The 16124-nt window shown below is 40.9% G+C and overlaps 4 protein-coding genes across 5 annotated transcripts; all 4 read right to left on the bottom strand.

Annotated features, from left to right (window-relative positions):
- Nucleotides 1–63: 63 nt before the first annotated feature.
- Nucleotides 64–1893, bottom strand: LOC101296737. Its single transcript, XM_004291032.1, has 2 exons — nucleotides 1686–1893; nucleotides 64–763 (listed from the first exon to the last, which is right to left on the bottom strand). The coding sequence occupies exons 1-2, from the start codon at nucleotides 1854–1856 to the stop codon at nucleotides 398–400; spliced, it is 537 nt and encodes a 178-aa protein (XP_004291080.1). The 5' UTR covers nucleotides 1857–1893; the 3' UTR covers nucleotides 64–397.
- Nucleotides 1894–2684: 791 nt separating this feature from the next.
- LOC101296450 (probable inactive receptor kinase At5g67200-like) lies at nucleotides 2685–5989 on the bottom strand. The gene is made up of 2 exons (XM_004291031.1): nucleotides 4327–5989; nucleotides 2685–3583 (listed from the first exon to the last, which is right to left on the bottom strand). The coding sequence occupies exons 1-2, from the start codon at nucleotides 5708–5710 to the stop codon at nucleotides 2973–2975; spliced, it is 1995 nt and encodes a 664-aa protein (XP_004291079.1). The 5' UTR covers nucleotides 5711–5989; the 3' UTR covers nucleotides 2685–2972.
- A 1946-nt stretch (nucleotides 5990–7935) lies between these two features.
- Nucleotides 7936–9560, bottom strand: LOC101295971 (uncharacterized protein At4g06744-like). 2 transcript variants are annotated; one of them, XM_004291030.1, is made up of 2 exons: nucleotides 8852–9560; nucleotides 7936–8779 (listed from the first exon to the last, which is right to left on the bottom strand). In XM_004291030.1, exons 1-2 carry the CDS (start codon nucleotides 9423–9425, stop codon nucleotides 8133–8135), a joined length of 1221 nt encoding a protein of 406 aa, XP_004291078.1. In that variant the 5' UTR covers nucleotides 9426–9560; the 3' UTR covers nucleotides 7936–8132. The 2 variants fall into 2 exon arrangements, with proteins under 2 accessions (XP_004291078.1, XP_004291077.1); XM_004291029.1 differs by having other exon boundaries at nucleotides 7936–9560.
- Nucleotides 9561–11071: 1511 nt separating this feature from the next.
- On the bottom strand, nucleotides 11072–12831 carry LOC101295677 (probable WRKY transcription factor 7-like). The gene is made up of 3 exons (XM_004291028.1): nucleotides 11988–12831; nucleotides 11767–11892; nucleotides 11072–11586 (listed from the first exon to the last, which is right to left on the bottom strand). The coding sequence occupies exons 1-3, from the start codon at nucleotides 12701–12703 to the stop codon at nucleotides 11424–11426; spliced, it is 1005 nt and encodes a 334-aa protein (XP_004291076.1). The 5' UTR covers nucleotides 12704–12831; the 3' UTR covers nucleotides 11072–11423.
- Nucleotides 12832–16124: the final 3293 nt, after the last annotated feature.

The following is a 16124-nucleotide window of genomic DNA, read 5'->3' as shown; positions in this document are numbered from 1 at the left end:
CTCAAACTTCATCACCTGTGATCGATATACAGAAATTCTTCACTAAATTAAAAGGGAATTTTTCTTGCTAGGGTTTACCATTCTTATGTCACCTATATAAATAAACACACCAGTTTGCAACAACATCTGCCCAATATATAGTTCAACTCTTCTTTGTGGAAAATGTGATTACAAGATTCTAGTCTAACCACACGACAGTTTATAAATTTTACTCCAAACCAGCCAATGCCTGTTCTCAATATCCTAATCAAACATTCTATGTTTTACTTGCTGGGTATGACCATTTGAGAATCTGGGAACCACTATTCCACCAGAGACCCACAGAAGTTGAACCATGGTACATAATCATGGACTGAGGGGGAGCATTGCACAAGTATCCTTCCCAGGCATGAGCACATCAAATTTGGCAACACCAGTAGGTATAGTGCTCGTCTTTCCGATGATTGCTAACTAGACCTCCACACTGTAAGCAAATGAAGCTGCTCCCATCTGAAAATGCATCCAGCACAATCTGCATCCTGCCAGTTTCCGCCAGTATAGAAGTTCCTTGAGCATCCGGTCCAACTGATGGGCCACTGATGTTCTCTGCTGACGATTCAGGTTGTGAAGGCTGAGCTTCAGCAATTGCACACTCAGCAAACAAAGAGGCTAACTGATCAACAGCAGTGCTTTCTTGCAATCTACATCTGTATAGCTCACGAGCACGTTGCAAGGACTGAACAACGGCCTCATCCCCACCTCTGGTTCTTGCTGCCATAACAACCTGTTCCAAGCACTACATTAGCATGTACTGAAGGCCATCCGTGGACATAGTTCTACTCATTCTAAAATTTCCAACAAGTTACAACATAGACTACGTTGTCTCTTCCAAGCAGCTCAATGGCTTAACATGCATTCAAGAGTGTCTCAATACTTGCACATATGAGGTACTAAAGGTAACTCGACAAGCCTTCACTTCACTAAGCCAAACCTCATAGGAAGTTAAGATGAAAAGCAACAGATAAACAATACATATCACTTCATCCGCCAGGTTATGCTAAAGCATTTGCATCCGATTTAAGATTTGGATCTGAACTTATACTGAAAAAGTTTACTGACACTTCAAACGTATTGACTTTACCAATTTCCCTTCCAGCAATCTCTATCTTCCAACTAATACTTAACTAAAACTCTTCCTGAGATTTCAGTGCTTAGAGCCACCCACCTAGCCTAGCTTCCAGCACTACCATTTTGTTTATAAACACAGTACTAAGACCATCTCCGAGGATTAAGACACAAGACAATTCTTTTAAGCATCCAACTTCATTTGAAACTACTCTTTCCAAGCTATGATACTCCTACATCAGGGGTCATTTTATACCTAACACACCCCTTTTCTCCAAATAAAGACTACTAAACCAATTTCTTCTATGCATTCACACACGATTTTAATCGCTCTATCAGAAAAAGAAGCCAAACAAGTGATTCATCTCTAAAATGAAAGAGTTGTCCAACTAGTCTTCCCACTTCAACTAGTTCTAATACAGCACAAACCCTAACAACACAACATCCCAAAAGAAAGGTATTGCAATGATTTGAGCTTCCAGAAACTTCAACCTAGAAAACCGAAGCTAACAAATTAACCAAAACATAACAAAAATCCGAGCAAGCTAGCTTAAAAAGGAAATGATGATCATGGAAATTACCGCCTGCAGGGCCTGAGTAGGCTTTCCTTCACCGACGAGCTGGCGAGCCAATGTGAGCAAGTCCCTGACGACGTCACTTTGGCCGGTATTAGACGACTGCTCCGGCCGCCCAGTAGCGGCGGTGTCGACCTCCATCTCCGTCTCCATCATCTCTGTGTGTGTACGCTCCATGCTGGCATTTGTACGCCGATTTCAGATTCCTTTCAGGACAGTCTCACACCTTTTGAAACTTTTGGTATTGGAAGACGAAACCAGACGGTTCTAGCAATTTCTGGAGGTCGGAACTGTTTCACTTTCCGGCCTGTTTGTATCTTGGGCATTATTTCCTTCATTTGGCCCAATACAAACTCATCTGGTGTCTGGTGTTCTTTGGGCCAATATGACCTAACTTTTTAAGCTTCAATGTAATGTCCCTCCAGGCCTCCATGATTCATTTTTCTTTTTCTTTTTTTGGTTAAGACAGCAATTGAATTTATCGGTAGTGTTCACAACGTTACTCTTAGTTGCTCCCAATTTTAGAAGAAAAAAAACAAAATACCCGTTAGTTTGAATAAATTGTCTCAAAAAGCAAACATAATAGCAACTACACTAGTAAGTTGCAATTCATCTCTGCATGCATTCTAGGATCATGATTTTATCCCTAGTCGCATGCAACGCTCTAACTATGCATTGCAGCATGGTCCATGACTATTTCAACAAAGTTGTAAATCGAACTTGCGTTGGGTGCTTCTCTACCTAACGCTCGATCACTGGGCCACTTGCTTACTTGCCGTGGTTAAGTGGAGTAAATCTTGCAAGTCTTGTTACATTTGAACATGTGCCATTATTTTCAAATGTAGGAAATTAAAGCTATCAATGGGAATCAATGAGATGTGGCCGTTTATCTGTAAAAACCAACACAGCGGAGGTCCAAGTTCGAACTTCATTGTGACATTGTCACGTTACTATCGGAGTGAGCTGGGTGAGGACGATAATAACTAAACATCACCACCAACATTTCAAACTGACCACATATCTGATAGACTGATACACCAACCAAAATCAAGGTTCTTTGGTTCGCTGCAGCAAGAACAATTGCATCAAGCAAAGTAAATGGCCAACAAAATACACGTGCATTTTACCATACATGATATAGGTGAAGAAACATAGCACAAAAATAATGCCGTCGGAGAAGGAGTTAACAATTAATAGTGCATCTTTTCACCTGGCTAGCTATTTCTTTCATTCATATCTATCAAATACTACTACTCCTAGTTTGTTGCAGACAGTGACTAGTTAGCTCGCTGGCTAGCCAGGGCATGATCCCATTAACTCGGTCTCAGTTTCATCGGTGGCCACAGTCTCTTTGATCTCCTGTAACATCTTCAACACCTGCCACATTGTTGGTCTCTGATCCGGCGAAGCTGATCTACAAGTTACGGCGACCTCAAGCAGCAATCCCATTTTATTAATACTCTCTTTGGAATCGCTGCCACCACCATCTTGATCTGATTCTTCCCTCACCGACCTCACCCACTCCATCATCTCTTTTAGGGGCACTGACACTAAGTGCTGTGAGGGAGGCCTGCCCGTGAGAAGCTCCACCAGCAAAATACCATATGCATACACATCAGACTTGGGTGTTGGTGGGTGAGTTGAATGGAGAGTCTCTGGGGCTTTGTACGCAGCAGAATCAGGGTTCTCCTCCTCCCATTGTGGAGGATTAGTAGCGAGAACAGAGAGGCAGTAGTCGGTGACACATGCCTCAAAGTCAGAGCCGAGCAGGACATTGGAGGACTTGAGATTGCCGTGGACAAGCCTCCACGCTTGGTGGATGTAGGAGAGGCCTTGCGCTACGTCCTCTGCTATTTTCAAGCATGATGTCCAATGCAGTGGCTTTGCCCTTGTTGATTTTGAACCTGCAATAGTTTTCAAATAGCTCATAAGTAACTTAAATCTATGTCACATTGTGTTGGTTACTATTCTAACACTACTGCCATTTGTAATCAAGAAACTAACAGTGTACCACAAAAACAAAAGAGGGTAGTTCATCATGGGATAGAGGTGTACTTGTTACCTACCATGGAAGTATATATGGGATTATTCTAATTAGGGTTCTTAAGGAGAGGAAGCACGCATAACACAAAACAATCTATCCTCAACAAAATCGAAAAAGACCTAAACGGTAATGGGATAATGAAATAAAACTAATACATCAATGTATGATGCTCATAGAACCAGCCAAGAGGATGAAGAAAAAGAATCAGAAGGACCAAAATAAATCAACTTCTTGATGAAGAAAAGGTTGAAGAAAGAGTTAAGCACCTGAGCTAAGTAAGATAAACCATGTGAAGTATTGCTTGGGTTCACAAGCCAACATATAGTTAAATATAAAGAATTAAAAAGTGTTCAAGGCTAACCCCAATTTGAGATTCTATGAATAATTTATCATCATGTCCATTCCCAACCCAGGTCTTAAACCAAAAGCAAGATTCCCAATGTTGGTGGGAAACAATCTATGACCACCATCATCATCTCCCCCAATAATATAACCCAAAACCCTTCCGTGTCAACCTCTCATTGGCTATTCACACTGAGTCAACCCACCGAGTCACACCAAAAATGGAAGCAGAACCAAACATGAAGAAGTAGGGAAGCTTACCATGAATGAGAGAGAAGAGGCTGCCATTGGGCTGGTAATCGTAGATGAGGAGCCTCTCTTCCTTGGCCTGAAAATATGCCCGGAGCGGAACCAAGTTGGGATGCCGGAGCCCACCCACCGATTCCAAGTGCCTCTCAAACACTTCCCTACCCGTCCCCTCCAACACACTCGCATCCAGCCGTTTAACGCAGACGATCAGACGGTTGTCCAGCACCGCCTTGTAGGTGGACCCCAGTTTCCCTCTTCCCAAGAGCTCCGCCGACGCCCTCATTAGCTGGTCCAGCGAGTACACCTGCGCCTCGCCCGCACAGAATAACAAGCTCCCGCTCTTCACCACCTGAATCCCCTGCACCTTCTTCACCTTCTGCTCCAGCTCCTCCTGCTCCATCTGCACCGCCGCCGCCGCCTGCGCCACGTCATCCGAGGGCAAATCCGTCCTTTTGACTTGCTTCCTTTGTTTCTTGACGGCCAGGACGAAGCAGAGGAGCGAGCAGATGAGGACGAACCCGCCGGCGGAGAATCCGGCGATGACGGCGGTTCTCTTGTGCTTCTTGTGACACGGCTGAGCCAGCTCGACGCCCTCGCCGGCTCTCAGCCCGAGTGCGCTAGCCGGTGACGGAGCTTCCGGCACCGTCGACGGCGCCGCCGGGCCGAAGAACGGTGCGTTCGGGTGGCATTCCACTCGGATAATCTCGCCGCAGAGATTAGGGTTCCCGGAGAAGGAAGCCGGTCCGAACCGGAGGAGAGTCGGCGTGACGGGTACGACGCCGGTGAGGTTGTTGCCGGAGACGTTGAAGGTTTGGAGGGAGGATTGGTTCAGCGGCGGGACGGTGCCGCTGAACCGGTTCGATTCAAGGTGGAGATAGTAAATCCGGTTCAGACCGGTGAGCCATACAGGCAATGAACCGGTGAGGTTGTTATAGGAGAGATCAACGGTTCGAAGCCTGTGGAGAGAAGAGAGGGAATGTGGGAGTGAACCGGAGAAGGAGTTGTGATCAAGGAAGAGGGTTTTGAGGTTGATGAGCCCGGAAAGATCGGGGATGGGTCCGGTGAGGGAGAGATTTTGAAGGCTGAGGACTCGGAGCTGGTCGAGGCGAGTGAGAGTGTCCGGTGCGAAAACACCAGCGAGATCTAAGTCTTGGATTACTAACCGGACCACTTTGGCTTTGGCGCATTGGATCCCGACCCATTGGCAGAAATGAAGGGTCTTGTTGGAAGAGAAGGGGAGGGCATTGTTCAAGTCCGCTTTTGCTTTGAATCCAAGAAGCGCAACAGCGTCTGATGGGTTTGAAGAAGAAGATGAGTTCAGTGAAGTGGAACAAGAAACAGAGGTTAATAGTAGACAGAGAGGAAGTAACGAGGGTAGTTTCCATTTGTGGAGCATTGTGGTGGGAAGAAGTAGAAACGAACTGGGTAGTTTGCTAGTTGGCCATTGATTGGGGTTTTGGGGTGAGTGAGTGAGTGAGTGAGGATGAAGGGAACAGAGGGGAAGCAAGGAGTACGTGACAAAAGACAAAAGCAAGGACGATGGCGGAGGAGGTGTCGGAGTAGACAGAGCTCAGAATCACGTGAAAGTAAAATCCCAAGGACACCGGGTTTAGGGGGTAAAATGGTGAAAGATGGAGGGTTTGATGGTTTCTGGAAATGTGAGTTTGTATATAGCGCATGGTATGGGGCCGAAGAACATAACTAGTCATTATTTAGTTTGATGATCAATTAGTAGTTCATAAGAAACTAACTAAATTGATGTAGTTGTCTGACAAGAACGCTGTAACAAACAAAGTGTATTAGTCTACAATGAGGCTATAATCACAATTAATTAGCTAAATTCACGATTGTCCAGGCCTCTTCTAATGAGTTTTGTAATGGGGAGGAACAATAAGGTTTGTTTATGCACGGAACCCTATTGCCTGCACCTTGTCACTTGCCATGTGATTGTACAGTCCCTGTTGGATTTTGAGACAGATAGAACATAGAGCCTGATGGGCAGTTCACTATATAAATACATAGGTACTTCAGCTCTCCGATATATAAAACTTCAGAGCATTATAAAACACCGTGTGACTAATATTGTCGTAGATAAATGATCAACTTCGGGCTAATTTAGTATTGTTGTGATTTAAAAAAAAATATATATATATGATTTTTCTGTATTATGAAAATAATCAATTGTAAATTTAAATGGTTTTGTATTTGGTAAATATTAGTTTTAAAATTGTTGTAGAGTCAAAATATATTAGTTTATACTGTTTTTATGACAGATGTTTCTAAAAGTAACATTCAGGTTGAATCTAAAAACTCTGCTAGTGACTTGTAATTCAAAAAAAAAAAATTATTTGTCTTTAATTTACCAAACACTATAAAATCTAAAAGTTCGGATAGAATTGATTTTTTTTATAAACGAAACTATACCAAACGGGGCATTCGGTCTTTAACTTTCACTCTTTTAGTTATTGGAATCTCTTTTTACGTCAAAAAATGCAAAATATGTAGTACGTGGAGAGTGATCGAAAGACGGTATGACAGGATTTCTGTAGATTTGCTAACAAATATGCTGAAGAAAGACAGTTATTTAAACAAAATCAAAGGTGAGTAGATGAGACTCATGTTGAGAGTATGAAACAAAGCACAGATATAAAAGTGAGGTTGGGGCCTTGAATAGTTGGAAGGTGGATGTATGCACCTTTGTTGGTCCAATATTATTTTGGTGTCTTCTCTGGCCCAAAGGCCTAAACTTTAGATGTGCTGCCCAATCAATCTGTTATGACCCCAATCAATCTGTTATGACAGCTTGTGTTATAATTTCCAATTAATTTGCGCTAATTACTTAGTTGGTCCAGAAATTTGGAATTTTGTTTGAGAAATGATTTAGCATTTCTGTCATATCAAATATCCTAGTTTTTTTTTTTTTTTTTTTTTCTAGAAATATCCCACCATGTTTGAGTGCTCTTACCATAACACTGACCTGATCATAAATATCCAGTTTCATATTTTGTTCCGAATATACATCATCAAGCCTCGTTGCTTATCTAGATTTTAAACCACAAAATAAGCAAATAAGTGGGGGAGAAGGATCACGATCCAGATATAAGCTGAGCCAACAAGTTTTCTGACTTAGCAAATCAAATAGTTCACTATTATTGGCCGGAAAAATATCAAACACAAGTGATGTCTTGCTGACTGGCCAGTGCTCCACCACTTTTGCCCACTTCAACTACAGCTCTAAGCTTCCACTTTGCACTATGAAGCTCTCCATTATCAAATTAAACTACTTGTGTACCAATAATACTAAGAAATTTAGACCACCAATTACAATGCTTATGTTTTTATCTTATAGAGGACATTGCTTACCTACCGCCACTTGGCTCAGGTCCTCTGCAAAGCAAAGAGGGTCACCCTAGAAGGTGACATTGCTGCCATCTCTTGAAGGTTCTGGTATTTCAACAGAGGATGGTATTCTGTTCCTTCTTTTCATGAATATAATTTGGGACCATTGTTTTTCAAAAAGCATCTCTCTTTTAAATTATTGATTCCCACTATACAAGAATTGTAAGAGTATAAGAATCAAGATCTTGATTTACAGTTGCTTCATTTTCATATAGAGGACTGAAAGAATGTTACAGTAAAAGCCGGCTAAGGAGTGAAATGAGTTCTTCTCCTTCAGACTATAATCACCTTATCAATTTCTTATTTTCAGTTGTTAATTCACAGTACACCAGATTTTGACTCATGAAATGTATATAACATGCTTGTTACATAATTACATTGAGACGAGTGAAAGAATGACTGAGCAACATACGAAAACTTCAAGGTGTAGGATTCACTTGATGAACCAAAGAAGTATAAGGAAACTTACTGCAGGGAATGTAGGTATAGGACCACATATTGGGACAGAACCTGGGATGCGCAAAGAAACCTGCACATTCTTCTACTGATCTTTGGAATGGAAGACCAGGAATGCAGTTGTTAGTAACATCCAGCAGTCCTCTCTGAATCAAACGTTGACATATTGGACCAACATGGATGAAGTAATTATCGGACAGCGAGAAGTTTGCCAAATTCACCAGCAGCTCACAGATCACATCCGGCACCAAGCCAAACAATAAGTTGCCAGCAAAACTCAGCTGCTCAACTTTGTCTAGGCAAGCCAAAGAGAACGGTAATGGACCAGTTAACTGATTGTTGCTAGCATCAAGAACTATGGCCTCCTTTAGTAAACCAAGTTCGTAAGGCAAACAACCTGTGAGCTGGTTATTGAGTAGCAGGACTTCAGTGAGAGATGACAAAGCTGCTGCAATGCTGGTTGGAATAGGGCCATTGAAGTTGTTGTTTGCCAAAGTGAGGAGGATAATATGTGAGCTGCCTAGATTATCAGGGAGGCTCTGCATGAAGTTGTTGTTGTTGAGGAAGAGAGCATCAAGGTCCTGAGTGAAAATCTGAGGCGGAACAGAACCTGTAAAGAAATTGAACCTTAGGTCCAAGAAAGATAAGCTGTTCATGCCAAGAACTGCGGTTGGGAATGAACCAGAGAATAAGTTGTTGCTTATGTCAAGCTCATAGAGATAGGGGAGGTTGGCAATTTTGGAGGAAATGGTGCCGGAAAAGTTGTTGGAGTTTGCATGGAACAGAGCAATATCAGGAAGCTGATCAAGAAAACCATCAAGGGAAGAAGCACCGAGTTGGAAGCCATTAAAGTCGATTGAGGCAAGCGCGATTGCGGATGAGTTGTATGGTGGATTGTCACAGTAGAAGCCTTTGTAGTTGCAGATATCTGATCCTACCCAACTTTTGGTGATGTTGAGAGGATCAGAGGTGATGATGGACTTGAATTTCTGGATGACTGGGTATACCACTTGAAGCCTTTGGTCTGCAAATGAGAGAACCTTTTGTGTGTTTGGAGGTAAAGCTGGGGGTGGTGGTGGTGTTGGTATTGAACACTGGTGTGTACTACTAGTTATAGGACACTTCTTTCTATGGGTTTTGTCTTTGCTACTTCTTCTGGTAATGTTGTGAGTCGCAGAGTTTGCAATGAGGCATGTAAGGAGGAAGAAGAAGAAGAAGGTAGAGAAACAAGCTTTGGTTAAACTGCTTCTTCTCATTCTTTTCTTTCCTCTTATGAAACTACTTGTTGCAAAATGTAACAAAAAAGAAGAAATGCAAGAGGTGGTTCATTGCTGAAAGGGTTTTATGCAGACAGAATCATGAACAGCTTTACAAAGAGATAAATTTAGCATATCTTGTAGGTGCCCATGGAAGCACTAATAATGCAGAACTACTTTGAGACTTTGCTATTATATAGTGGACCTCACATGTTTTTCTTCTATAAAAAATATCGATCCGACCCAAACTTCTACCTGAAATTTTGATTACAGAGACACCAAAATCTAAACCTAAAGGTTAATTGTCTTGTTTTTGATATATTTAGAGCAGGAGCTGCTTTGTAAATCCATTGATTTTACAGTTTACACCGACAATCATTTCCTTGTGCGGCGGGTCAGTGCGTCCAACTCGCGTCAGGCTTTGGTCACTCTAACAAAAGCTCATGGTTGATCAAACTCTTAACATATTTCATTTCTTTATCAGAAGCGATTTTCCGCCAAAAGAAAAAAAAAAAAAGAAAAAAAAAAGAGAGATCTTGATCATGGGATTAATGTTTATGGTATATACAACTGCTTATTTCACAAAAATATGAATCTAACTAATAAATAAAATGTTACAATGATCATTCAGCACAGATTAATTTATGACCATAAAGCCTTTAAAGATACCGTGTTGATTCTGTTACACCGATTCTCACTCAAGAACTGATAAAGAAACCACCCATAGTCACCACTTGAGTTTTTCCTCTTCTTACCAGGAAAAAGTGAAAAAAGATGGAAAATGCACATTGTTTGGTTCATTTACTATGAATGGTCATTCATCACTGAAAAAGTAGCTATAAATAGCAAAGATTCCCTCTGGATTTCCATGATGAGTTGGGTCAATGTATGAGATGTCTTTCTCAACAAGCCTGGAAATTTGGGCTTCCTCTGGCCTAGCTACATAATTTGTTTTGATGGATTTGGTTACAAGGTCCAACATGAGTTGGCCTAGCTATAAAATGAATTGTTATTGGAAATAGGCTGTCAGCAAGTTAACAGTATCCAAACCCTCTAAAACCTCAAAATGGAGGAGTGCTGCACACTATACTGCATAGATGGTCATGAACACCCAGCTCAAGATTGTAGACGACATCAAATAATCCACTTCGGCTTCCTTTAAGCATATTTCCAGGGTGCAAGTTTTGTTGCCGATAGGTTAGCTAGTATAGGCTTTTGAGTTATTCAAGAAAATAAAGTTCAATACACACGCAATGACTTCTCATTTTAATTATTTCATTTTCATTAAAAGAAAGAGAAAAATACGGACACCCGAAAATGACCGATTGAAAATTTCCGGTTTAAGTGGGTACATAGGGTCTCAAAAGTCCTAATAACATCAATGATTTCAAGATTCTGAAACCAATTATAATGTTGATAGATAGAGTATTCATGAACAAGATTGAAGAAAGAGGACCCTAATTCATGCTTATTGGCCAAGAAATAGAATCCCTAATTTTAGGTATACTTGACATATGACAAAACCAATGTCCTCAAAGTCTACAAAATTCCTTGTATCCCTCATCCATACGCATCCATCATTACTAGAATAAGTCCTCAAATTGTCAACCCTCTCTATTTTTCTAGCAATGAACCAAAAGTAAGGTGGGAATTAGAACAACTAACAAGCAAGCAAGAGTGGGAATAGTCAGCAACTCCACAATCATATATCAAATAAGTGCAAAAGCATAAACAAATTAATAAATAAAAGCCATTAGTTAGCTTTGATTCATTGACCTTGCACCAAATCCATCATCTTCCCTAATCCCTAATCCTATATAATTTTTTTCTCTAGATCATAAGAAAGAATAAGAATATAAACCCATAAAGGAAAAATAAAAATATGAACCCACTAATCCTCTTGGAGACTGTGAGAGTTGACTCTCTGTGCCCAAACTTTAACTTTGATAAAGACGAAGAATTGTGGTTGGGGGCCGTTTTGGCCGCTCGATGAGTTGACTAGGACGATTCGAGGACGATGGCTGCCATTGCCTCCGTGACAGCTTGGGAGTGATTGTGATCGCCTTCGTAGGTCACGATCAGCATGCTCGGATCGTCTACAGCTCTCTCTACGTGTTTTCGCGCTGGGCACCCTCTTTGGCTGCTGCATTTGTAATACCCTCTGCAATTGTCGCACAAACCAAACCACACATTCAGTAAACTCAATCCCTTCAATAACTTACACTCCATTATCACAAGAACAAGATGAGTTCATGAATGAAACGAATTATCGGTCAGAGATAGTGTTCCGGAGTATTAAAACTGTAAGCGTTTCGGAGTGAACGAAAACGAAAAAGGGTACCTTGGATGAGGGGAACCCTTGATTGGTTTTTGGCCGTACTTCCGCCAAGAATACTCATCAGCTGGGATGTCAGCCATTTTCGTACTGATAGCAGGGATTCTCGTCACTCTCTTCACTCTTGATTTCCTGTTCAATCCACACAAGATTCAAATTTAATCCACCGTTTCAAAAATCAAATCCCCACATCAAGAAAATACAGAGTTGATTATGAAAAGATGAACCTTTTCTTGGAACAGTGGCATCTTGAAGAAGACGAGCCACATCTCATAGCCGTCGAATCATCCACAGAATTACACTTCCTCTTGAACGAAGAAGAAGGAAGAGGAGGCTTACCAGCAGACGACACTGACATGTTTGACATGTTCGTCAATTGAAACCCGGACGACATCGAGTGTTGCAGGGTAGTAGTAGTCTCGCCGTCGCCGGACATAAAAGAATTCGAACCCGAAACCGCCGGCGAAGCCGTGAAACTGAAACTAGTACCACTCTTTGGCAGAGGCGGTAACCGCAGAACCGGCTTGGGACAATAAACTTTGAAAGCAGATGAGGATTGGGATTGCTCTGTCTTCAAATTTGTAGCATCTTGACACCGAAATGAAGGCTGCCCTGTTTCTCTGGTTAAAACTTGTGGTGCTTGTTGTGGTAGACTAGAAGAAACAGTAGCTGTAGTGGTAGTATTTACAGGACCTCTTCGAAAACGAGCGTGACCGGTTCTTCCTCTATCCAACAAAGAAATGACCTTCCTGAACTTATCGACGGCCATGTCCGCAACTGCTTTGTACTCTAAAGAAGCACTTTCAGAGGCTGAAGAAGAAGACATTAAGCTTATGAATTTCTCGACGCTCTGTATCCCAGCGGAGGCTGCTTCCTTGACGTCATTCTCTTCCATTTTAGCTGCAAAGCTGTCAACCAAACCCATCATGAGCTCCACAGCCATGGAGAAGAACCACAACTAGTACACACACTAGAGAGAAACACAGAGATTATTTATAAGTGTTGGTGGAGAAAGAAAAAGAGAGCACAGGGGGATTCGAGTCAAATTTTGCAAGGCATATATTTTGGGATATTTGGGATATCTTTAGCTAGCTATCTCTCTGTTCTTGTCTTCTGCGGTCAAAGTGATTAGCCAATGAGAGGTGCCCATGTGGAGGAATCCGGTCTGGAACATTGAACTGCTCGTAGACTGTGAAAAGAAGTGAGTGGGGATGAGGTCAAAAGGGGGAAAGATTAGCCGTTGGATGGCTGACCAGAACAGAGAGAGAGGGAGAGAGAGAGTTGACCTTTTACAGCTTTTAAGGCAAAAGTCATTGAGGGAGGGAGGGGGTGGTAGGGTTAGGTTTTGGCCGAACGGAAAAACAGAAGGAGAAAAGGAAGACGGTGGTGGGGACAGGAGGCCTTCCTCTTTAGCTAGAACACACTGGGTCTCAAACTCACATGAAATATTGCTCCATCGTCGATACCCGCTTGATTTGTTTGAAATCTTTGTCGAGTGTGTCTGAGAATAGTTGAGATGTGTATTTCAAAAGGTCGATTTTGATGAAATGGCCTCTCATAACACAATAAATAAATAAAAATTCATCGATCGAGAATACGTGGTACATTTAAGTTAAAAAATAAGACAGATACATCATCAATCATAAAATAGACAACTAAACAAATAGTTTTACCGAAATAACAAGGTAATAACACCTACACTACGAATGAATATTAGCTAAGAGAAACGAATGTAACATTCACTTTCATATGGATAGATAAGACTACAGCTCATGACATTAGAAAACGACTAAGAGAAGCTTACATGTTTTATCAATATTTAGTAATATAAGGCGTAACGGTACGTAACATAAATTTTTTCAAGATTTTACAAAATTGATGCATTTTTATGATCGTTGTGATGATGCTTCTCTAGCCAGATTATGTACATGTCTATCAAAACATCAAATAAGGCAAATGAGCTAAGATCAAAGCTTAAAATCTTTACTTGATGAATAGCGTAGCCAAGGGATATCCACTGTAATCTATTTCACTATGGTTTTACTTTTGGCCATTCTTTAGTCGTTATAACCCATACAAGCATCAAGTTGTTACTCAAAGCAACTATGACCTCGATGACTACTGCTTTCTGAAATCATACACAACTCACTGTTATTCTCATCCAAAACTTTAGGTCATGAACTTTACAGAACAATTTGACATCATTCACACATTGAAACTGGACTCATAATGCAGGTCTCACAAGTAATCATACACCTATAGAATCCAAGGAATCGTCCAACTTAAGTTATCATACACCGTAACAATCGTTCAACTTAAGTTATCATACACCCTAACACCACCTAGCTAGTTGATCAATTTGAACAGAATAAGATCCTGAATTTCATTCCTCAAGAACTATATCACGGAGAGGAAGTGTTGAAGAACAATACTATTCTATTTTCCAATCAAAACAGAACAAAAATAAAAACATTGGAGTCACCTGTTCATATAGCTAGGCATGCTCAGTTTTTATTGTTTTCGTCTTTCGGCAAATCACGAACCTCTGCCTGAATATATCGAAGAGTCGAAGCAAGAACTCTGAAAAATGAACTGAATTTTCTTCTGCTAAGAACTCCAAAGGGATCGAACTGAATTGCATTTGCATGGAGTGCAGGAAAGGTTAGTGAGAAGATAGACAGCATAAGGTAGCATATTGCAGATGGAAAAGTCCGTCTATAAGAAATTGAGTAGATTCTCGACGCGTGAATTGAAATAGAAAGCATATGTCTAGGTAGTCAACGATGGTCACTAAATAGGTATGAAATCTCAAAATGGTTTTTTCAAGTTGAGAGAAATTTCCATGAAATCTACAAATTTGAGCCCTAATTGTCACTATCTCAGTGAAGGCTACTTCATTGACGCGTTTTTTTTAATAAATTGGCTTAATTAGAGGGCCGATTAAGATTTTGGTTTTAGAACATTCGAATATTTAACACAAATGACTTGGACCTTAATTAGCACGGATGGATTCACAACCAATTTTGTTAAAAACATGGGAAATATATGTTTGAATTAAACAGCTGAAATATTTTCGGGTGAGGAGGAAAATAGGAGGGCCCATAAACCAAATGGAACAGCTTGCCCATTTTTGTGATTGTAAGAATAAGACGTTGAAGCACATTTTCAGTCCAAAGCCCAACTCTATCAGATGCGTGTATTAACGCAGGCCCAATTTCATTCGTGCTGCTCAATCATCAATCAGAGTTTGGAGCAACGTACAAGTTTACAACATGCAACTCAGAAAGTCCTATATGCATGCAGATCTCTGCAGCACAAAGGCAAAAGGGATCACTATTTTGCCTTGTGCACACCATTATAATCTACATTGCATTGCTCAGTGGCTCGAGACTAGTCACTTATGTCCCATGCGCCGATATCCAATGCCAACTGAACAGGCCAGGGCCAGCCAAATTAATCCCCTAGCTTCCTCCTGCCCTTATCAAAGCTAGAGATTGAAGTCATGGACAATATATGAGTCGGAGACGGAAACTGCCCACTCTCTCGGATCAGGAACCGGAATCTTCGAAAGGCATTGGTACTTCGTAGACTTCCATTTGTCGAGTTCAATACTGTGCGTATGGATATGGGCAGCGTTTGATGCTATATCAGTCATGAAATTGGAGTCTTGTATGTTATGGTGGAGACAAGAGAGAAGGAATGAATGGGGTTATTCGCGCTTCCCATCATTTTGGATTTTTAAGTTCTAAGGTATGGACTATGGGCCCACTGTCTTGTTCTAAAACGTCATGGTTGGTATGCCATTTGCACACTTCACATGGGCCACTAGCCCGTTTAATTTCCAAAAATCTTGACAACTTGTTTCTTTTTTCTTTTTCTTTTTAATAATAAAATGCAATCGCATAATGACAAAGTTTGGGACAAAACTCATTGAAATTTTATGTAAAGATAGAGGATAAATTCTCATATTTTCATTAATTTGTATATTCTCGAGCAACTCATAAATTATATGCACTATATAAATGATACAAATATCATTCACATGAAGTTGTAACAATCAGTAATTAACATAACTGAAATATTGTCCGCTTGTAACAAAAAAAATAAAAAATTTGTCTACTTTGAGCCCACCAGCTTTAATGGTTTATTCTTGAGGTTTCTCCTTAAAGCGCGACTGACTATGTACATATAAACACATGAAATGTCCGGACAATATGAGACGCACACACCTGCTAGATTCCAACACCCTCAAGCACCTGCTTAGTCGGGTTACCACATATTAATTCTCTAATTTGTGCATTTTATAAGTCAAAACATGTATGATCATGAATTTCAGACTAAGTGTTATATGAGTTTGTTATATC

The sequence above is a fragment of the Fragaria vesca genome, linkage group LG2 (assembly GCF_000184155.1).
Source record: "Fragaria vesca subsp. vesca linkage group LG2, FraVesHawaii_1.0, whole genome shotgun sequence".
NCBI lineage: Eukaryota > Viridiplantae > Streptophyta > Magnoliopsida > Rosales > Rosaceae > Fragaria > Fragaria vesca.
The sequence above is the reverse complement of the archived record's forward strand: the minus strand, read 5'-3'. Positions and strand labels throughout refer to the sequence as shown.